The sequence below is a fragment of the Choloepus didactylus genome, chromosome 23, assembly GCF_015220235.1.
Source record: "Choloepus didactylus isolate mChoDid1 chromosome 23, mChoDid1.pri, whole genome shotgun sequence".
In the NCBI taxonomy this organism is placed as follows: domain Eukaryota; kingdom Metazoa; phylum Chordata; class Mammalia; order Pilosa; family Megalonychidae; genus Choloepus; species Choloepus didactylus.
In genome coordinates this window covers 5,143,464-5,167,474 of record NC_051329.1, presented here as the reverse complement: position 1 = coordinate 5,167,474, position 24,011 = coordinate 5,143,464, and the positions used below count along the sequence as shown (strand labels likewise).

General features: G+C 42.6%; 1 protein-coding gene across 1 annotated transcript; it reads left to right on the top strand.

Annotated features, from left to right (window-relative positions):
* The first annotated feature begins 645 nt into the window (after window positions 1–645).
* LOC119519107 (transmembrane protein 132B-like) lies at window positions 646–2,352 on the top strand. Its single transcript, XM_037816537.1, has 2 exons — window positions 646–664; window positions 1,134–2,352. Exons 1-2 carry the CDS (start codon window positions 646–648, stop codon window positions 2,210–2,212), a joined length of 1,098 nt encoding a protein of 365 aa, XP_037672465.1. The 3' UTR covers window positions 2,213–2,352.
* The last annotated feature ends 21,659 nt before the right edge of the window (window positions 2,353–24,011 follow it).

Genomic DNA, 24,011 nt, shown 5'->3' with positions numbered 1-24,011 from the left:
CCAGCTCTATACTTTTAAATGTCTTCTTGCCACTCTCCAGCTCCTTTTGGGCTGAGAAGATGGTGACTTTCCCAGATGACAGGACCACAGACCCAGGGTTGGCGCTGGTGGGCTTGTCTCTCCCCCTGCAACTCCTCCAAAGAAACAGGAGAGTAGCTCCTGGGATAAGTATCTTGTACCAAAAGAGGTGCGATTCCCAGAGGCTCCTGAGAGCTCAGTGAGGGGTAACTTGTCTCTCAGTGCTCACATCCCACAAGGGAGTCAGTGTAGAGCACTTGCAGGGGGTTCAGTGGTTCTTGAAGCTTCTTTCTGCTTCTTCTCCAGTCTGTCCCTTCTCTGAGAGAAGTATTCCATGACATAGATAACTTTTCTTTTCCTATGCTTTTTATATGCTTATCACATGTCCATATGCCATTTTCTCTGCAGTTGGTGTATCCGTGCAATTGAAAGTCTACCATTAGACCATGACAGAAGGATTATATTTTTCCACTTCTACCAAAGCAGACAGTTTTGACACTTAGAAATTCCATTTCAGCTACTTTAAGTATAGATCAAATTGCTGTCTATCTACTGTAGTTGCCAACTCTAAACTCTCCTACATCTTTATACTTTTAGCAAATTATTTAAAAATATATTAATAGCAATATGTCTTCCAAGCATGCTGGTACTATAATGTATCTTTTCCCCAAAAATCTCCAGCAAGCATTTTGTTCCTTTATCTGCATTGACTTTCTAATAATACGCTGTGGTTTGAGTGATATTATCTTGAGGGGTTGCCTAATTAGTTGCACTTAAAAATGCTACTAATGCATTGCCTGATCTTGCAGAATAGTTTAAGAAAGGTCAAAGTCAAATTATGTTGTGACATGAAATAAATAAATATCTACTTTAATGCGTTTATTAAAATATATTATTTGTTCTTTACATCAGTGGGAAATAGATTATTATTAGTGACAGTTCAATGAATGCCAAGGACCGTTTAAGGTTACAAAGCATCAGCATTGTTTTTCTAATTCGGTGTACTTAAAGAATATTTTGTGCATATAATTTTGCAAATTTGAAGGACACTGATCATAACTGAGGCTTGTTTTCAGTTTATTGGATTTTGTTCAGTAAGTTGGTGACACTCTTAGACATTTACGATCACACTGTCTTATTACTGGATGAAATGGTGGTGTCTGTTCTGCCAAACAGTCAGTCCAAATGGCCCACTGTGGTTGCCGAGGGCGAAGGGCAAGGGCCCTTGATTAAATTAGAACTTATGATCAGTGAGCCGTGTCAGAAGTCCAAGAGGAAGAGCGTTCTTGCTGTGGGTAAAGGAAACGTCAAGGTCAAATTTGAACCAAATTTGGACGAGCATCAAGGAGGCACCAATGATATCGAGAGCATAAATCGGGAGTATAAAGGCCACCTCAGTAATTCCATAGAACGTGAAGGAAACCAGGAGAGGGCAGTTCAGGAGTGGTTCCAACATGGTACATCTGTTGGCCAAGAGGAAAGTACCAACAAAAGCACAACCCCCCAGTCTCCCAGGGAAGGGAAGGATAAGAAGCTGCTCAGGAGCGGTGGTCCGAATGCCTTCACCAGCTTCCCCACTCGAGGGAAGCTACCAGAGCCCAGTGACCCTGGTGACCTGACAGTGACCTCCAGGGGGCTGACGGACCTGGAGATCGGCATGTACGCCCTGCTCTGCGTCTTCTGCCTGGCCATCCTGGTCTTCCTCATCAACTGTGTGGTGTTTGCTTGGAAATACAGACACAAAAGTTTTGCCGTGAGCGAGCAAGGTAACACCCCCCATTCCCACGACTGGGTCTGGCTGGGGAACGAAGTGGAGCTGCTGGAGAACCCCGTGGACATCACCCTCCCGTCGGACGAGTGCACAACCGTGATCGACAGGGGGCTGCCGTTCGAGGAGAGGAACTTCCTTCTCAACGGCAGCTCCCAGAAGGCTTTCCACAGCCAACTCCTCAGACCTTCTGACTATGTCTGTGAGAAAGACATTAAAACCGACCCTATAAATCCTTCGGGCCCAAAGAGGAAGAGAGTCAAGTTTACTTCCTACACCACCATTCTCCCTGAGGACGGCGGCCCGTACACCAACTCCATCCTGTTCGACAGCGATGACAACATCAAGTGGGTCTGCCAGGACATGGGGCTGGGGGACTCCCAGGACTTCAGGGACTACATGGAAAGACTGCAGGACCAGATGTGAACTGCTTTCTTACGTTCGTATTCACCTTTATGCCTTCTGTTTCTTGAATGGTGGAGCAGTGAGCTTGATCAGCAATAGGGGATGATTTGACAAAGCTCCATTGGTGGAGGTCTGGTGGGATCCTTTCTAAGCAAGTAGCAGAGGCCCTTAGGTTATAAGCCAGGATGTGCAGCTAATATGAGAGCCTGAAGGTAGTGTTTGAGTACTAGGACATCAGTTTTATATCCTGCTTGGTATTAAACTCAGCGTCAGCCACTGAAGACCTTATTAGCCATCTTATGACAAATAGCTATTTGGTATTAGAAAGGATTTGCTGGTTTTGTTTTTCTATTCCCAGACATTTGTAAGGCTCAATGAACATTTCTTGTTCTTGGCCCAAGATTAGACTTACATGAAAAATAAGTAAATATGGCTGTCCTTATTTATTGGAAGCATTGTTCACTGCTTTTATACACATTAACACCAACACCTGTTTTGTTGTTCTTGTAGGGTTTTTTTTTTTCCTCTTTTGTTTGTTTGTTTCATGATTTTGTTTTTCCTTTGGGTTTTATTTTTGGGTTTTGTTTGTTTTGCTTCTGGAAGTCTTTTGGACACAAGTGCCAGTATGAGTGTATTATGTCCCCCCAAATGCCATCATCTTTGATGTAATCTTGTCTATCAGTGTTAATCAGATTGTAATTCTTTTGAGTGTTTCCGTGGAGATGCGCCCCACCCAACTGTGGATGATGACTCTGGATAATTTCCATAGAGGTGTTACCCCACCCAATCAGGGTGGGTCTAAATTAAATCACTGGAGCCATATAAATGAGCTGACAAACAGAAGGAACTCAGTGCAGCTGTGAGTGACATTTTGAAGAGGAGCTACAGCCAAGAGGGACACTTTGAAGAAAGCACAGGAGGTGCAGATGAGGGACAGTTTGAAGACGGCCGTTGGAAGCAGACTTTTGCTCCAGAGAAGCTAAGAGAGGACAAATACCCCAAATGCAACTAAGAGTGACATTTTTGAGGAACTGTAGCCTAGAGAGGAACATCCTGGGAGAAAGCCATTCTGAAACCAGAACTTTGGGGCAGACACCGGCCACGTGCCTTCCCAGCTAACAGAGGTTTTCCGGACGCCATTGACCATCCTCCAGTGAAGGTACCCAATTGCTGATGTGTTACCTTGGACACTTTATGGCCTTAAGACTGTAATTGTGTAACCAAATACACCCCCTTTTATAAAAGCCAATCCATCTCTGGTGTTTTGCATTCCGGCAGCATTAGCAAACTAGAACAACACATATCAAGGATTTTTTTTAAAGATATGTTTGATTTACATAGGAATTTTATTCATGGGGATTTGCCATTTCACATCATCTAAGGTGCATCCATCTTGGGTTTCAGTTTGTTCTGCTTTTCCACACTTCACCATTTAGTAACAGTAACCAAGAAGCTTATCCTCATTTCCTCCTGTCTTTTTTTTTTTCCATTGGAGTCTCTTATATTAGCACTGCCTGAGGGATTTTATTTGAAAATATTTATATGCAACGAGAAAAGGGTATTTTTTACATGGAGTTTGTAAAGGTTGGGGAATATCTGTGAATCAAAATAAGCTTCTTTCTGTTATCTGGCAGCTGAAAATTCATGGGAAAATGAAGAAGCTCATTTCCATGTGCCACAGAGTCTCAAAGTAGCTATATTTATACAGGTATTTTATCAACAACATATTTTACTGAGCAGACTGAAATTTAAAAATAGCATTGATAGGCACTAAATAAATAATTCCCTAGGAAACAGCTGCAGATTAAACCTGTCATTTTACAAAACAAAAATGAAGACAAAAAAATAAGAATGATGTTTCAATTTAGCAATATGGAAATCCATCCACTCAATAAGCAGGAAAGCACTGATGTCCATGATCCCAACCAAGTAAAAACTTTCACAGGCCACAGGCTGAGACAGGAAAGGAATGGACACTCTCAAAAGAAACTCATAAAAATAAATGACTGCTCTACAGCTCAAGAAGCAGTTGCTAAGAAAAACCCAGGGATTGGAAGAATGAATATGTCAAGAGAGAAAGAAATTACCCAGCCCGTGCATTTAAAAAAATAGAAATGGTTGTTGAAAGAACAGTATAAAATGGTATTTTAAAAAGCAAGACTTCCAAAATAAGATGAGAGAAGATTTTTCTTTATTAAGATGGAATTGCTGCCAAAACCAGTTACTGAACTCCTGTGTTAGACAAAGGAAAAAAGGAGATTTCCACTCCTTTCAGAGTGTTTGGTGGGGAGGTAGCCCGTAACCGAATTCTGTGGGAGCGGATATGTCCACATAGCAGATGAAACCCGATTATTCAAATTAGGCCTAGGCTTGCTAAAACCCATTTTCCATTTTCTAGTTGCATCCTCAACATTTAGCCCAGGCATAATAGGAATTTATTTCTTAAATCTAGGGACCAAAATTGAATTAGGGGCCGAGCCTCTCGCCTGCACAGTGGTCAGCACCCCCCATTAGCCGAGACTGTGAGTGGGACTGTGTGTGTGTGCTGTGTGTTCTGATGGGGAAGCAAAGGAAATTTCCCTAGTGATGAGCACTGTGATTAAAGCAGCATTCAGAGCAGACATGAGGGCTTGCTGAGTTCTAGGAAGCAAGCTCGGAGCGCTGCATGCCGTGCTGGGTTTTCAGTGGAGCCGTAACCTGTGCCACTGCTGAGGGCGGCTTCCCGCAAGGAGCAGCTGTCAGTAAGTCCTTGTGCCAAGAGGGATACAGGTCTCTACAGTCACCTTTGGGTGCTCTCTTAAATTCAGCTCAAAATGAAACACAAAGAGCAGAGGAGAGCTGGAGGCCTACTGTCAAATAAAACCTTTATAAATATGTACTTTAAAATTCTAATTTAGTATATAGCAAGAAAATAAGCATTTCACTGGGGAAGCAGTGATGACTTGTAACTGTTCTTAGATTTGGCAGGGATACTAATCAGACTAACAGAAAGTCATTGAACTAGCATCTGCTCTAATTGTTTTCTGATAATTGGGCAGCTTGTTTTCCAACTAGTTGATTTTAAACAAACAAACACTGTGCCCTGTAAAACCTAAATTGAAATGGAGAAAAAAAATCAACAGGGTATACATTATATAATCTTATAAAATCTAGAAATTCAGTTCCTTGGAAGTCATACCTTATTTTCCCGAATCATCAAGATTTTTCTGACTGAGCTGCATTTAGGTAAAACGGGCCAATTCCTTGAAAGACAGAGACTATTAAAACTCACACAAGGAAAAAGGGATAATCTGAATAGGCTTATATCCAAAACAGGAAGCATCAGGCCCAGAAAATTTCCCCAGTGAATTTAATCAAACAATTAAGGAAAAGCATGATACCAAATCTCTAGTCTCTTCAAGAAAACAGAAGAGGGTATATTTCTTAATTCATTTTATGAGTCCAGCTTCATGCTAATATGAAAAACACCGAATTGATTCAGACCAATATCTTTCATGAAGACAGTTTAAAAAATCCTCAACAAAATATTAGCACATCAAATCCAACTTACACACACACACATACACACACACACACACACACACCCCACAACCAAGTGGGAATACCCCACGTATGCAAGGCTGCCTCAACATTTGAAAATCAATGACTGTAATATCCACCACATCCACAAGCTGAAGAAGTAAAAATCAGGTGTCCTCATCACTTGATACAGAAAAAGCACTTGACAAAGTCTAGCACCAATTAATGATAACATCTCTCAGCAAACTAAGAATAGGGGGGAACTTCCCCAAATAGGCAAAGAACATCTACAAAACCCTACAGTTAACATCGTACTTAGCGATGAGAAACTGGATGCTTTCCCCTAAAAGGCAAGGAGGCCCCCTCACTTTCTTCGATTCGATATTGCCCTGGAAGTCCTCTGGAATGCAAGAAGCAAAGGAAAGGAAATAAAAGGCAGATTGGGAAGGAAGAGATATAATTGCCTTTGTTCAAGATGACGTAACTGTCTACATAGAAAATCCAAAAGAATCAACATTAAATGTTACTAAAACGTCCTAGAACTAATAAGTGATTACAGCATGATTGCTTTCCATATACCAGCAATGAACAATTGAAATTTGAAATTAACAGACACACTACCATTTATGATAGCACCAAAAAATTAAAATACTTATATATAAATCTAACAATACATGTACAGGATCTATGTGTGGCAATAACACTCTGATGAAAGAACTCAAATACGGATTGGAATTCAAACTTAGACTGAACATGGATTGGAAGACTCAGCAATGCTAAGATGTCAATTCTTCCCAGTTTGATAAATAGATTCAGTGCAGTCCCAATCAATATCCCAGAATGCTATTTTGTGAATAACAACAAAGTGATTTTAAAGTTTATATGGAAATGAAAAATACATAGAATAGTCAACACAATACTGAACAAAAAGAACAAAGTTAGAGGACTGACACTTTCTGACTTGCAAATTTACTCTAAAGCTACAGTGATCAGGAGAGCATAGAATACAGATAATGGAGCAGGAAGCCCAGAAATAGACCGATACAAATATAGTCAACTGATCTTTGACAATGGAACAAAGTAACTGAATAGAGAAAAGACAGGCTTTTCAATAAATGGTGCTGGAACTGCATATCGACATGCCAAAATAAAATAAAATAAAGGATCTAGGCACACCTTTTACACCTTTCACAAAAATGAACTCAAAGTGGATTTTAGAATTGAATATTAAACACAATTCCCTAAAACTTCTAGGAAAAAAAAAACATAGGAGAAAATCTCTGTGACCTTGAGTCGGTTAATTAGTTTTTAGATAGGACATCAAAAACACCATCGATCAAAGGAAAATTGATGCATTTTATTAAAATTAAAAATCTCTGCTCTGCAAAATACAAAAGACTTAAAAGACAAGCCTCAGACCGGGATGAAATATATGCAAAACACATATCTAATAAAGGACTTTTATCCAAAATAGCTAAGGACACTTAAATCTGAAAATTAAGAGAACCCAATTAAAAAATGAGCAAAAATTCTGAACCAACTCCTCACCAAAGGAGATATACGGATGGAAAATCAGCATAAGAAAAATATGTTTATTATCATCCGTCATCAGGGAATTGTAAAAAAAAATAAGAAATTCTAACACACCTGTTAGAAGGGCTAAAATGCAAAGACATGACAAGACAAAATTCTGCCAAGGATTCAGAGTAAAGGAACTCTCGTTCTTTTCTAGTGGGAAGGCAAAATGATGCAACCACTTTGAAAGACAGTTTGGCAGCCTCTTACAAAGATAAACATAGTCTTACCATATGATCCAAAAATCACACTCCTAGGTATTTACCCAATTGATTGGAAAATTCTTGCTTATAAAAACCTGTAGGCAAATGTTTATATCAGCCTTATGTATAATCACCAAAAACTAGAAGCAACCAAGATGTCATCCATACTATGGAATATTATTCAGTGATAAAAAGAAATGAGCTATCAGGCCACAAAAAGACGTACAAAAACTTTAAATGCACATTGCAAAGTGAAAGAACCCAATATGAAAAGGATACGTAATGTATTATATGACATTCTGGAAAATGCAAAACTATGGAGACAGTAAAATGATACGTGGTTGCAGAGATTTGGAGGGGGAAGGGAGAGATGAGTAGGTGAAACATGAGATTTTAATGACATTAAAAGTATTGTGTATGATACTATTACGGTGGATACCAGACATTATGCATCTGTTGAAACCCACAGAACTTTACAGCACAAAGAATGAAACTGAATGTATGCAAATTTAAAAATGTACTTTTAGGAGGCTGGGGAATCCTGGGAAGGAATGCAGACTATGAAAAGATAATCTAATTGTATTACGAAAGTATAAATCAACTTCACTAAGGATGGTGGGAAAACAGCACTGACCTAAGTATTTTTGGAAATAGGTGGAGGCTGTAAGGCTAGAGGCAGGAGGAACTGCATATAAGCTCTGTACTCTAGTTGATAAAGTTGTTCCTGCAGTAGTTTGCATTAACAACTCCGACACTACTACACACGTGCTCTTTAATGGAACAATTAAGTAAACGATGACATATGGTAGGAGCCAGATTTCCCACTTTAGGAGTGCAATTTTACATGTAATCAAGGAGAGGAAGCTAGAATGAGCCATGTGGCAATGGATTAGGTTGGCGACATCAGGATGGACTCATGCTTAGTTTAATAGAGATACTTATGTTTATATATAGAAATATTTGCATGCATGACTTGGTATAAATAGATTTTTTTTATTGTTCTGTTGGTTGAGAGGGCATAAAACATGACCCTAAATAAGCATCACATGCTCCCAGCACCCTCATCTTGGAATCTAAAGCCTTTCTCCAAAATAATGGAGATAAAATTTCTTCAATAAATTTGTTTATTTGCCAATAAAAGGAACCAGGGCTCCTTGGAGGACTGGCTGAGTCTAGGACTGGAGTAGTAAATACAGAACATGAGACTGGCAAATATTGTAGTGCCAGAAAGTAAAGAAGTGCTTAACACACACACACACACTCTCCCTCCCTTCCTCTCTCCCTTCCTCTCTCCCTCTCTCTCACTCTCTCTCTCTCTCTCTCTCTCTCTCTCTCTCTGCTGGGAGTATGTCAAAGCAGCACAAGGGCCAACTGAAAGAGCTCCCAGTAGCCAAAGACGGAACAATTTCAGCAACAAAGTAAATAAGCACAGTTGGATTGTAATCCAAAGTATAAAATAAATATCCCTGAGTTCATACTGATGTAAGAAACAGATTGAATAAAATAATAAATGGGGAGAAAAGACAAATCTCCCATGCAGAAAAATGCCAAATAATTTTGCAGTCACTTCTCCCTCCAGGAGATGGAGCAGAGCTCCACTTCCTTAGGTGTGGGCTGCACAAAGTGACTTCCTTCCGAAGAATTCAGGATGCAAAGGGGGAAGGAGTAACTTTCCAGTGGAGAGAGCTCAGGCCAGCTCAGCCAGCCAGTGCAGGGCACACACGCTGTGAAAGCCTTGTGGATCACACTCCCTTTATCCACTCTACAGATGGATGAATAGAAAAATGAGGACAAAAACTAAATGAAAAATAGGGTGGGGGGGATGATTTGGGTGTTCTATTTTACTTTAATTTTTTTATTCTTATTTTTACTTTTTCTGGTATAAGGAAAACGTTCATAAAATAGACTGTGGTGATGAATGCAAAACTATATGATGGTTCCGTGAACAGCTGATTGTACACCATGGATGACTGTATGATATATGAATATATCTCAAGAAAACTGAATTTAAGAAAAAAAGAGGATGTCTCCCTGACACGATGGGATGTAAAGGGCACTTCGCCTCTGTTGTCTTCTCCCAATAACCCATAACCCCAGTCCTTATCACGAGAAAAGCATTAGCACAATCCCAATAATGAGGCATCCTACGAAAACCTGGGAAAATGAGGGGCCCTCACTGCCTCCAGACTTTCAGAGACGAATAAATCCAATTTGTATTCCTACTTTTCCAGCTGCCCCAAATGAGGAAAATCCAACATGTATGTCTTTTCATCTAGAGCCTGATGTCCTTCTTGCAGAAATTGATGTAGTAAGTGCAAACATTAAAAAAAAAAAAAAACAAAACCTTTAAAGGCACAAAGAAATTGCACCTTTCAAAAACTTCTCTTTCATTCTCTATAGCAATCTGGGTCAAACTTCTATCCAGAAATTTCAGTGTGGTGAGAAGATAAAGAAGGCACATACGTGTCTCTTGCTTTCCAGCCCAGGACTCAAACTACCTTGGAATGCAGCCTGGCACAGGATGAGGCTGTGATACTGGCTCAGTTATGACTGTGTGTGTGTGTGTGCGTGTGTGTGTGTGTGTGTGTGTGTGTGGCAGGGGGAGGGGAGGGGCTTTGATGGTTCAGAGGTGCCAGGGGCCTGACACCACCAAAAAGGCAGAGCTCCAGAGACAGCGAAAGAACAAAAACCCACAAAAAACTCAAGAAAACTGGGATTCTTCTTCCATCACTGAATATTGTTGCAAATGCTTCAATTGTAAGACTAGCGGGTGTACGACTGCCCAAAGTCTTCAGAGCCTCTAGTGGCCATCTGTGCACGTCACAGAACTGCAAGCATCATCTTTGCCATTTTGGCAAATGTTTTCATCATCCTTTGCTCTCACTATGGAAATGGAAATCTCTTTCTCAATCCAGAGTTTGAATAGCTTGCTCAGTCCTAATTATTGCTGTGAACCAAGCCTGCTCTTTCTCCAAGACTCACAGACATCCTATAATAAATGGACACACAACATATAAGTTGTGGTTTAGAAATTAATTTTTGAAGCTGCATACTTTCTGCATCTAAAAGGCTGGGAGAAAATGAGCTGATGTGCTCTCCCAGATTTGCAAATCTACTGTCTCCATCCACATGATTTCCAAGCACTTTAAATAACTGTTTCCCACCAACAGTCTCATCCTGTTCTTTTCCGGTGGAAAGCAGGAGGCCCAACCCACGGACCCCACCAGGTGCTCCCCAGATCTCAGCACGCAGGTGCACGATGTCGTAAGAGAGCAGGGAAAATGGAATCTTGAGAATGACATTCAGAAAGAATGAGCACCTCTTACTTAGAAGTTTTTGTGCAAAGCACAAACACTGTACTTCAGAACTTTGTATTCAAATTGTTAACATGGCTTCTACAGGTTGGGGTGGTTTAGTTGATGTTAGTTTTTTTGGAACTTTTCTTTTCTAACACAGGACATTTCAGAGAAGAATATAACTTGGGCTTCCGAGATTTTGTAGGGCACCTGGCTTGAGACAATCGGCGCACTCTTACTGCCCAGGTGGGAAATAACCACCCAAGGGCTCTGCAGTCCCTTGAAGAACGTATCCCCTCAGCCCAAGAAAGAAACAATGTTATCAGTCCACAATACTGGGTAACCTTCACGTTCTACGAGGTACCTTCAAGAAGTCTTTGTCTTTGTTACTTTGGGTCATTTTTTCAGATGAAACCTTAAAAAAAAAATTTTTCACAGTGTGAGATTGTCTCTCTAGGTTTTCCAAAGGTTGAGAAAACAGCACACCTTTTCATACATCTACATTTTCCCCAGGAATAAAGCACTTTGCAGTGGGATGGATCTTGCTTTTTAACCCATCGACCATGTGATTCCGACTGTCTCTTTGGAGGGTCTCTAAGTCATTTTTCACATGCAGCATTTCTCTTTGCTTCCTTTGGACAAAGGGAACATGGAAATATAGGGAAGGGCTGAGTCACAGTTGTTTGTTTCTTATTGTTAAGTTTGGAACTGAAATAACTCACTTCTTTTTGAGATGGATCACAGACCCAAATGGTGTAGTAAAAAAGGATAAAGCTTTGAAGAGAGAACAGGAGAAAATCTTTGCTACCAAGATAGAAAATTGCTAACAATAAAAGAAAAACAAGGATTGGACTTTATAAAAATTTTAAACTTCTGCCCACTAAAGATATAAAAACAAATAGGCGAGCCTCAGTTTGGGAGAAAATATTTGTAGTGCATATATCTGAAAAATTTTATCCAAATTACATAAAGAACTGCCACAACTCGATAATAAAAGAAAATACCCTAATTTATAAAGGGGCAAAAGTCTTGAATAGACTCTTCCTAAAGAAAGATGTATGAATGGCCAACACAAGAAAATGCACTTAACATCATTAGTCACCAAGAGAATTCATCAATGAAATACATCTACATATCTACCAGAAAAACTAAAATTAAGTCTGACCACACCAACTGTTAGTGAAAATATGGAGCAACTACAACTCCTGTAAAATACAGATGAACGTTGTGCAATGACTTCTTTTAAAGTTAATTGTACGCCTATCCTATGACTCAGCAATTCTATCTGAAAGTATTTTCTCCGAAGAAATTATGTATTTACAACAATGAACCTGTATGAAGGTATTAAGAGAGGCTTCAACTGTGAAAAATAAAAATGAGAAAAAATTTAAATGTCAATCATTATATGACTGTGTTAGAAACAAGCACTATACCTTAAAACGCTCAACCGGCTGTGAAGGAGAAAAGAATTTATTCACGATCTTGCAAGAATGCACACACAGTCAGAAACGCGGCAGGCACACCCAACAACAGAACATCGTAAAGTTTTATATTCTAGGCCTAAAACACAAGTCTCTCCCCTGTTTCTCCACTGGCTGGATACTCCAGAGGGTACAGTCTATCCAACAGAGCTAACTAGCCCGCCTTTGGAACCTTGAGTTGTACAGTCTATCAGAGAGAGCTAACCAGTTCAAATTCTTCTCCACGAGTCCCCGTCTTTGACCATACCCCCACATTCTTTTACATTCCAGTAACCCTGGTTATCTTTCCCGTATAAGGAACTGGCGCTGATTCTAGACTTAATGTCACGGCGCTCTCTCTCTTTCCTTCCCCTCTCCACGGGGCTAGTTTAAGCCAGTTCTTCTGCCCAGTCTCCATCTTCCCTATTCCATGTAGCCTTTATGTGAAAGCTAAACTTAACGCTTTCTTACAAATGGATTCACAAATATATTGTGGAATATTTATACAATGGAATGCCATTTAGCAATAAAAAAAGATATGATCTAGTAATATACGCAGCAGCACAGATGGATCTCAAAAACATTTTATGAGCAAAGAATCCAGTGAAAAGCTAAGATCCTGGCTAATGCCAGCACAGGGGAGGTACTGAGAGGAAAGGGGACATGAGTGATGGAAATAATTACTTAAATGTACACATTTCCCAACAATCTATTATAAAATTGTGATCTGTGTATTTCTCTGTATGTAAATTATACTTTGATTATAATTTACCCAAACATGTTATGCTTCAAGTATACTCAGCATCATGGGAAAACCTAGACCTTCAAAAAAAGAAAAATAAATACTTTAGTAATGCTATTTTTCTGCCCTTGTTTTTGTGGCTGTACCAGGAATACCGTAGAAAGGAAGCCTGAGGAAGGGAGGGAGCTTTCTCTGACATTTTTAGGAAGGATCAGGCTTCTGGAGCAGCTGCAGGTCGAGTTTAACGGAAGGGAAGAAGGACCAGCAGGTAGCTGCTTGGGTTAGTGGGTTTTCCAGTGCGGGTGGCCTGACTGCTATGCCCTGAGACAGTCCTGGGCAGAGAAAGGACAACAGGCATGGAAAACCACCGACCCCGGTTTTCTGCAGAGCCGGGAAGCATCCCTGATGGCGAGTGGTCTTCTCCATTTTCCTAGAGTGCCAGACAGAGCATCATTTTCTCCATGTGAAAAGCTGGATATGGCTGGGGAGCACTGTACCCAGTCTGGTGTCCCCTCCCCTGTCCCCACTGACAGCCTGTCCTGGTTGCCAGCTGCCTGCCTTGGTCGCACGTGCTCCATGCGATCTCGCTGGGGGGCAGCAGGGGGACCTGCCACTGGGGGCAGAGGAGGGGCCCTCCGGTGCCATGGTCTGCTGACCACTGCAGCCTGTTCTCCCAGCGATGGCTCCTGCACTGGTTTGGCCAAAGGCTTGCGACAGTGTCCCTGCTCCCCTGGGACCCTGAGGGAGACGGTAGTCAGTGTTGCTTGATAGTTTTTAAGAGAAGAAAACTGACATAATTTAAAATGGAAAAATAGGTAATCAAAAGACCATCAGCCAAGTTGAAGAATATTGTAAAATTCGGAACCAGTTAGCCAGAGGACAAACCTGTGAAGGCCTTGAGTTGCCTTCAAGCAAGATGAGCTCTTTAAATAATTTAGGCATGCTGAGTTTGGCACTAGTTAATAAAGGTCTGAATAGTGTTACCTCTTTATGTAAGAATAAAAGAGACTCTCTCAAAGAGTAAGTAGAAAGAGAGCCCCTCTCTCCATGCCAAGTGGAGGGTCCCCAGAAGATGTGGTCTGCTAATTCTAAGATGCTGACGCCAAAATTAGCTTCAAAGCCCTGCCAAAAGAATAAACAACAATTTAATGAAGACCTAAAAGATCATTTAGATGAAAATGTTGAACTTCAGGAAAATCGAAAATTACCACAAGCAGTTGAAGGACTGAAAAAAAGAAAGAGGTACTTGAATGGACAGAAGAAAATGCTCCAAAACTCTAATGGACACAGAACTCAAATCCTAAATGACAGAATCAGTCCAAACTTCTCATAACACTTTATTGGATATGACACATTTGCCTAATGTCTGTGGAGAAGGTAACATGGAAGGTGGAAACTGGGAATTAAATATAAAGAGTGAATCAGAGACCACCTTGTCCATCAAGCAATAGCCAGTTTGGAGAAACAAATTTATGCTATGAAGGCAAAGGCTTTATCCAGGAGAAAGCAAGGGAATACACAAGAAATACCTACTACCTAAAGAAAAGCTAATAAAGTCCTCAGAACTCGAACTGAGTCGCCAATATGAACAAGAATATTTGCATTCACAAAATGCACCCTTGAAAGTGAGATCCAAAAGCTTCAGCTGAAAATTAAAACACTGCTTGAACTGTCCATCAGGAGTGGACTGACCACTTACTTAGTGATGGAGAAGAAACTTTCCAAAGTAGACACAAGTATCCACCAACGGGGAAGCCATGAGCGGTTCTGTGCCCCCACCTCGGGGAGCTTCAGAACGATGGTGACAACATCCACCACCTGATGAATGTGAGCCATGAGTGGGAGGCCCTGCTCTGCTATGGGCTTGTGTCCGGCTGCCACCAAACCTCTCGGTGCAGTAAGCTGCAGAACACCCCATTACTGAGGCTGGGTGGAAGTGAGGATTTAAAATCAGCTCTGCGTCAGTTGACAATGCCTCTACAGGAAAAATAAAGATGGAAACAACACAACTCTCCAAGCTGTGGAGACTGGCCGGAAAGTCTCCCAAGGAGGGAAGGTGTTGGGGGTGCAAGACCTGGTGGCTGCGATCCAAAGGCTGAGTTATCTCGAGGAAATGGGGCTACTCACCAGGCGAAATTCCCCCAAAAGTCTGCATTTCATGGTCAAATGGAAAAGAGAACTGCACTACTTCTCTGAGGAAGAGCCTCGCCCTGAGGTGACTGAAGCACAGGAAACTGCAATGACTCAACTGAAAGCACCCGGGAAATCTACGCCAGCCTGGGTGCCAAGCACCCTCCCCTTCTCCCAGCCCCCCGAGAGGTCACGTCCTATCCCCCGGCCCTGGGAGTTGGACTCATTTCTAAAAAGCTCCTTGAAGGTCCTGTTTAGATGAGGCCAAATGCAATCAGGGTGGGCCTTAATCCAATATGGCTCAAGTCCTCATAAGTGAAGGAAATTTGACCCAGAAGTAGAAGGCAGAGAAGAAGAGAAGACACAGGTCACCATGTGGTGGAGGCAGAGGTCAAGCCAGAGCTGGAAGGCTAAGATTCTGGCAGAAAGCCTGGACTGGAGAGTCCTTGATTTTGGGCTTGTAGCCTCCAAAATTGAGGGTCAAAAAATCCTTGTTGCGTGAGACCATCAATTTGTGGCGTTTGTCATAGCAGCCCTGGCGAACTAAGACACCTTAGATGGCAGTGTTATTGATGAAACAATTTTGGTGGCACTCAGGACAAACAGTTTTGTTAGCACTGATGGCTGGGCACTTCCTCCACCTTAATCCCTGGGGGACACATCTGTTGTTGACGGCACTGTGGACTTACCCACGAGTGACTGGTTTCTACTAATTCCATTCAACACTGTGAAGTTTGGCTTCTCAAGAAGATGAAATCTACCTGAAGATAGTGCTCCCTATTAAGACTAGGTATATAAAGAAGCCAGTTAACAAAAGCACTAATTTCTTGAGCCCCAAAGAAAGCTGAAACTGCAATGCAAACAAGTGAGCTGAATTGTAGAGTGACACGTCCCTTGAAAATAAGTGAGGCACATGACTTTTGGACTGTACACTTGGAAGGGGAAGCAGTCACAAAACTTGATTTAAAAGACCCTGAAATTTAAAAAAAAAAATCTAAGATGAAACTGAGCTATCACGACAGCTGAGAACACCTGGGAGCTAGTACCCAATCACCAGCTCTTTATCATATATCTTCACTGGATGTTCCCAAGAAAGATCGGCTGCAGCCCAGGGGCCCGGGGAGCAGTCCTACAGGTGGGAGCGGCTACCACTGGGGGCAGAAATAGAAGTACCTGCTTCCCAGCCCCTTGTCTCGTATGAATCAAAACATGTAAGCAGCTGGGAAACGCAGACCATGCACACACTCCCCACTGCAAAAATGGTTGGCGGTGGCTGATTCCAGTGGAACCAACATTCCTGTTGTTGAAGCCAAACCACTGTATGGTATTTGTCTTGGCAGCCAGGACACTGAAACCCCACTGAGACCCTCTGGCTCCTGTGCTGTCCGCAGTGGGGCTCTCCTCCATGCCTGCAGATGGGGACACCCGTGGGTGCTCCGGCCACAGTGAACCTTTGAGAGAGTCGTGGTCCCCCTTTGTAGCAACAGAGACCAAGCTTTCCTGAGAACCTCACACAGCTTGGAGGGAATGTGATGCCCACGTGCATATTTACACTCAGAGACGTGACCCTCAGACTGGACACATCAGGTCCACCTAAATGAAGTCTCCATAGCCCTACCCGACCCCACCGTGCTTTCCCCCCAAAGGCACCAATTCTAAGGCAATTATAAGGGCCTGGCGCTCCCACTCATAAATCTAACGTGTTAAACCTCACCTAGTGAAAGGACATTAGCGTGGGTGAAGAAAGAAAATCAAGAACCGCGAGCCTCCCTGGGATTCTGAGGGAAGCAGCCATCATCCAGACCCGCTCCAGTCTCCCCAGGAAAAGTGCATATATATGTATGCTCTGTACGGACTCTTGCCATTGCATTTATATTCCCAAACTATCCTAAAATAGTTCCTATTGAATGGTTTTATCTAATTGGAGTTTTCTCATTGGTCACACCTGACTGCTTTAAATTCAAAACTGACATTAACCCATGGAGGTAGATGGAGTGGGATGGCCAGTAACTGGGTAACTGGGACTTAATTATTTTATCAGGCTCATTAGACAAAGTGATTTCCCAAAGGCTGGAGGCATGCACTGTATGTGAAACTATTTAAATACTACTAAATGCTTCTAGATCTTGTCAGCTAGGGAGTCAGCAAAATGTGATTTACAATGAAGCAAGGAATACGTTTTTTTGAAAAGGATATGAAACTTTCACTCATGGAGTTCTCCTGGGGAAGGCTGTCATGCACAGTGGTTCAGGCTGGTCACTGATTAAGGGCATCCAGGAGAGGGAGTAAGTGGGGGGTGGAATTTAGCCCTAAAATGTGTTACAGATTAAAGATGACCTTGTGTGATTTGCAACTCTACCACTGAGAGATGGGGATCTCTTCCGAATGCCCTTGAATGGGGTCACGTTTATGACTTATTAACCAATACACCACAGTTACAGGGTAAACAAGTGCTGTAGCTCAAAACTACACAAAGCCATCAAAATCCAGAACCTGGCTCATAATCACTTGGCCGTGTCGAAGCTGGATATCAGTCAAAGTACACTGAAAATGCCACCCTGCCACCCCACCCCACCCCAATATAAAAAAAGCAGGGAATCAAAGTTTAGGGCCTATCAGATTTAGTGTTTTATATGGTAGAGGCTCCCATTCTACAAAATGTCATTATCTGCTGCATGGGTGACATTTGACAGTTTTGCACCCGCCTGTGACATTTTCTCAGGCCATGGGAGTGATTAATATGGGGAGAACAATACCACTATTGAACTGGAAATGTCAATCACATGGAAGGGTCAAAATTATCAAAATATTCCAAGAACTTTTTTGGATCTGCAGCAGAGAAACATTTTGGTGTAACACACTGCACTTGTGAGAGAAATGATTCGCAGCTCAAACATATTTCCATTAAGTAACATATAGAGTGAATGGCTTCTTAGACATTTTTTGTTTGTTTCTTCATTTAACACAGTTCAGTAAATGATCCATAAAGAAGAAAGGAAATATTTTTGCAATCAAAAAGGTTTTAAATGTGCAAACAATATAATACCTAATAGGGCTTGTTAAAAAAGAAAAAAAAAAAGAGGAGTTTGGTGCATTTTCTTGATAGAGGTTTTATGAGGCTTTCATAGACATTTTGGTTACCGACAGTGATTATTAATGTTTTGTTCTGTTACGTTCTATAACCTGTGATTCTGATGATTCTCCCACATCAGTATTTACATTATCATAAAATTAACATTATCATAAATTTTGCAGGACACCATGCAAGGACTGAACCCCATAGGTTTCCCACACTAGCAATTTGACAAATAATCTTGAGGTGCCAACATCTTATTCTAACTTTTTGATGGGGTCCAAAATATTTCTCGACTTCAGGAATGGACTGAATTTGCCTACTTTCTACATCTGTATTTCTGAACATTGGTTCTTTCAAAAGTAAGGAATGTCTAAAAAAATTGAATTTTTCTAAAAGAAGTTTTGCTGGAATTCTGGCCCATAACTTTTCATTTGTTTTTCTCCTGTGTGGCAAGGAAGGAAAAAACAAATGGAGGGCTGGCGCCTAGTGAGTGGCGGGTCTCAGGGTGAAGCCAACGTAAGGCCTCCCTAAAAGATTTTCTTGAAGCATGAAATCTGAGTCATTAATTGTTTTTAGAAATGATTTCCCCAGTGTGTCCGTTAAAAAAAAAGCTTCTTTATCAAAACCCCCTTCATGGAATAATTCACCATCCAATTAAAATTCCTTTTCTTTCCATAATAATGATCCTTTAAAGATGGCGTTTCAGCTTCAGCGATATCCTGCTAACTGACAGTGTTTTCTCTTTAATGGGTGGCATCCTTTGGGGCAGAAGAATAAGATTTCCATGGAAATTATCAGCTGCCAGTTTAAGCCATTCTGTTTCCCAGGTTGGCTATTCAGCTAAAACCTAAATCTTACTCTCTCTCCCAGCTCTCCATCCCTTACTATTTGTCCCCCCCTTCCTTCTTTCCTTTCTTCCTTGAATTTTTTTTTCAATGTCTTTCTGTTAAGAACTGAAATGCCCCAGGAGAAAGAACATGATACTGACCATATGGAATAAATCAGTTGGGTCTTTTCTTATGCAAGTGAACATACATATGCACACACAGACTTGCTTTAGGCCTGGGAAAAGGAGAATTTATTGGCTCATGAAAGTGAAACATCCAGGGGAGCTTTGTGGAGCAGATATGGCTGTATCCAGAGGCTCGGCAGGATGTGGTTTCTTGTTATCCATCTCTCAGTGTGTCTTCTTTCGTGTCTATCCCATGGTTAGAGAGTATTCTAACCGGTCACATCCCTCTGGTTTTAAGTCCAGTAGAAATACAAGTGACTTTTCTTCCCAGAAACTCCCATGCAACCTGGGGTTCCTCTAATTGCCTCTGGAGTGAAGGTGACAGACCCTGAGCAGGCCTGAAAGGGTTGAGCCCTGTTTAGGCCTTTAGTGGACACACACATCCAGGGTTGCAATCGTGCTCAGTTGCCGAGCAGCTGGGCCCTCTGACGGCCAGTCACTGTCCCAGACTGGTGCCCAGGGGCCAGGCAGCAGGCTGGGATCAGTGGTGCGGCCGGATGTGAGGTCCAGGCAAAGCGCTGCCCGAGGGCATGTTTGCCAATACAGCAGTCTGCGGCAGCGGAATCTTGATAATCCCCTAAACGGGACTTCCTTGGAATGGACAGGACCTTATCCTGCACAAGAAAAATACAATCGTCTCTAGTCCCAAGGCTGTGTCACGGGTAAAACACTGCACTCGGCACCCTCCTCCAGCCACGTCTCCTCACACATGTGAACGTTTTGTGAGTCCCTGGCAATGCTCTAAGGTTTATATGAGCAAGAGCTTATTCTCCCCAAGGGTTTCCAGTTGTGTATCCATTCATGAACACAGTTTCATGGCCAGAAGTATGTGAACCCCTAAAAGGGGTTCTGTGCACCAACTGTTGGAGCAGAGTTACATGAACCATCATGCCATGTTGGCTGGCACCACCCAGGTGGCTTGAGCCTGAGGAGCAGGGACCTGGCATCCCTAAAGAGTCAGGGAGCTGTGACAGCAACGAGAGGGACTGAGGCTAGATGTTCGAATGATAAGATATGTTGATTTGCATGGAACATATGTTTTCACTATACAGACAGTGAATAGGCGATCGAAATGCCAACCTCCCAAGTGTTATAATGAAAGTGTTTAGAGAGGGAAAAACTAGCTTTCCCTGGAGGCATCAGGAAGGATTCCCAGAGAGGAGCCAAGAAGTTTGGTCTGGGTGGGTAACGAGGAGTGGGCAGTTAAGGAAGGGAGCAGAGCCTTTGTGGGAAAAGGCATGTTCTAGTTTGCTAATGCTGCCAGAGTGCAAAACACCAGAGATGGATCGGCTTTTATAAAAGGGGGTTTATTTGGTTACACAGTTACAGTCTTAAGCCCATAAAGTGTCCAAGGTAACACAGCAGCAATCGGGTACCTTCACTGGAGGATGGCCAGTGGTGTCCGGAAAACCTCTGTTAGCTGGGAAGGCACGTGGCTGGCGTCTGCTCCAAAGTTCTGATTTCAAAATGGTTTTCTCCCAAGACGTTCCTCTCTAGGCTGCAGTTCCTTGAAAATGTCACTCTTAGTTGCACTTGGGATATCTGTCCTCTCTTAGCTTCTCCAGAGCAAGAGTCTGCTTTCAATGGCTATCTTCAAACTGCCACTCATCTGCAGCTCCTGTGCTTTCTTCAAAGTGCCCCTCTTGGCTGTAGCTCCTCTTCAAAATGTCACTCACAGCTGCACTGAGTTCCCTCTGCCCATCAGCTCATTTATACAGTTCCACTGATCAAGGCCCACCCCGAATGGGTGCGGCCATGACTCCATGGAAATATCTAATCAGAGTTATCACCTACAGTTGGGTGGGGCACATCTCCATAGAAACACTCAAAGAATTACAGTCTAATCAGCACTAAAATGTCTGCCCCACAAGATTGAATCAAAGAGAATGGCGTTTAGGGGACATAATACATTCAAACTGGCACAGGGCATTTCTTTCAGAAATTTGCAACAGGCTTCAAGTCACAGAAAACATAAGAAGAGGTGCTGAGACAACAGTGCCACTTTATGTGTCATAAGTTCCATGTAAGGGGATTTCAGTGGATTATCTATATCATTAAGGAACCAAGGTCATTCTGTCTTTTTATCCTGCCTTTCTCAATCTGTGTCCGTGTCTTCAGACTGGGCTCCTCATGGTTGCAGGATGGCTGCTGCAGCTCCAGACAAGAGATGATTTTCTCACAGGTCAAAAGGAGCAAACGTGCTCATAGAACATCTCTCTCTTTTTTCAATCAGGGAGAAAATTCCTCTCCCCAGATGCGTCCCACAGACACCTCCTTACATGGCACTGGTCAGAACATGACTACCTGTGACAGCAGGCAGGTGGGAAATATAAATATCTGTATTTGCAGCCTCAAGGTGAGTGGGGGTGGCATTCTTCCTGAAAGAAACAAAGCAGTTGGAATAGTGTCTTCCACAGCAATTCAGAGAGAGCTCAGGCAGAGGAGGAAGAGAGAGACAGACACAGAGAAGAAAGAGAAGAAAAGCTTCTAGAGAAGTTCTGCCAATTGAAGACTTGGCCATACTCATTTTATGCTAGTGTCCTGGACTTTCTTAATTAGAAAACAACAGAAGAAAAGTTTTGCTTTTTAAATTCATATGATTTCAGTGAATCTTTTATTTTCCTAGACTGTGGAGGGCATGGCGGGAGGCAGCAGACAGCCTCTCCTGTCAAGGAACTCACTAGTACTGCGGGTTGGGTCGGAGAGCAGGGCCACAGGTCCTGGATAGGAACAGAGGGGAGCTGCATATAAACGGCCTTCGAGGGGTGTCCTGAACGACCGGCGGCTCCTGGGAGATGAGTGCAGGGCCACTCCAGGACAGGCAGCAGGGGGCAAAGGCGAGGTCGTGGAGGGAGGGAGCGCAGGGCATGTGCCTGGGGAGCACAGCGTCCAGTTTGGATGGAGCACTGAGAGGTGAAGCCGGGCATGCACGTGGGTTGACAGCATAAAAGTTCGGATGCCAGGTACAAATCTGTGGATAAGTTCCAAGGCGGAAGCTCATGTGGATGTGACAGGCTGGGGGTCTCCGTGGGGAGAGGTTCCCGTGCCAGCTGAGTGCTCAAATTGCTCGTAGCTGCTGCTTGGAAACCACACCTTGACTGCTGTGTGTGTGTGTGTGTGTGTGTGTGTGTGTGTGTGTGCATGCACAAAGGCTCTGCTCCCTTCCTCACCTGCCCACTCCTTATTACCTACCCGGACCAAACTTCTTGGCTCCTCTCTGGGAAACCTTCCTAATGCCTCCAGGGGAAGGTGGTTTTTCCCTCTCGTTATTCCTAAAGACTTTCACAATAACACTTACAAGGTTGACATTTCGATCGGCTGCTCACTGTCTGTACAGTGAAAACACACTTCATTCAAATCAACAAGAGCACGTTATATGCACCTTGATACCAAGAATCTGTACTGACAAGGAAAAAAAGCTGCACCGTTCACTGCATTTTTGAAAATCAAAACTCCCCATGTACCTATGTTAAAATTCAAACAAATCCAAAAAGGCTTGTTTAAAACACACACAAACGACAAGCAGTCTCTTACCCATTTCCTCTAACCAAAGGCAACCCCTCACTGCCTTAGCTAGTTTAAATATTCATCTCCACAGCTCTAAAGAACATATTTATATTTCCAGGCCATGATTCTGCAGGTTTGTTTGTTTGTGGATGTCCTTTTCGTACCTTTTGCAGTCTCTGTGTCCTCCGGGTGGCTTTGTCCTTTCTGACTTGTTTATTCCTGTGTAAACATCATTCCTATCTGAGGATTCCCTGCATGCGTGGTGATCCGCGCCGTCTGTCCATGTGGGAGCGGGAGCAAACCCAAGTGGCAGGACGGGCTCGTCCTGGATGCCGTCACGCCAGGGGGTCTGGCTGTGCAGTTTTATGACGGGAGCCCTGAGGGCAGTTGCTTTAGGTCCTTCCTAAAGAGAAGGAACTTCCCGCCTCCTGCCAGGAGGTCTTGGTCTGGATTATTCTGGTGCACAGCGGGAGAAGAGGGCGGGGGTCTGTCTCACAGCTCTGCCTGAGATCAGCCTCAGGGAGGGGTGGCACCGGCTGCCCAGCACCAGGAGGGGTGGACTCCTAAACCAGTGCTCCCATGGTCAGCCCTGACCTTCCTCCACTTCAAGGCACCTGGCACCAAGAGCTCCTGGGCGTTGAAGGGCTCCATGGAATCCATGGGACTGCTTTTTAGGACCCCCCATCCTTTCCCCGGGAGTTTCAGATTTAGCTTCCTCAGACTTCCACTGTTTCATACTTTTTTCCCTACTTCTTCTCTTCCTCCCCCTTCTCCTCCTCTTTCTCCTCCTTCTTCTTCTGGGTGCTGTTTTTTCTATTGTTTTCACTTCTATTCAATTTGTCTCTTGGGTTTATGCCTTAAAAACACAATCCAAATTCTTATTTTAGAGACATTTTGGGAAGGAATAAGAAAATAAAAGTTTGTGTTTAATTTGCCATTTTTACTAAATGATGATTCACCGAATCTTAAAAATGTTTATCTGAATGATTTACTCTTGTGTACACAGCATTACAATGGATTGCAGAATTCAAGCTTTTATGCTACTTTCTGCCCCATACAATTATTTTCCATATCTTGGTGATTCCATCATGATACTGCCTCAGCTTTTCTCAGCTTTTAGTGTCTTCTAATTGACAATAAACTACTTAAGAATTCAGTCCTGAGGATTCATGATGACAAAATCAATTCTTTTAGTTTTTTCTAGTAGGTACAGTTGAGTGTAAATCAAATTTTTATGGAAAGCAAGCAAAAAAAAAAGTAAAAGTAAAAAAAAAGAAGTAAAACTTTATTAACCTTTGTT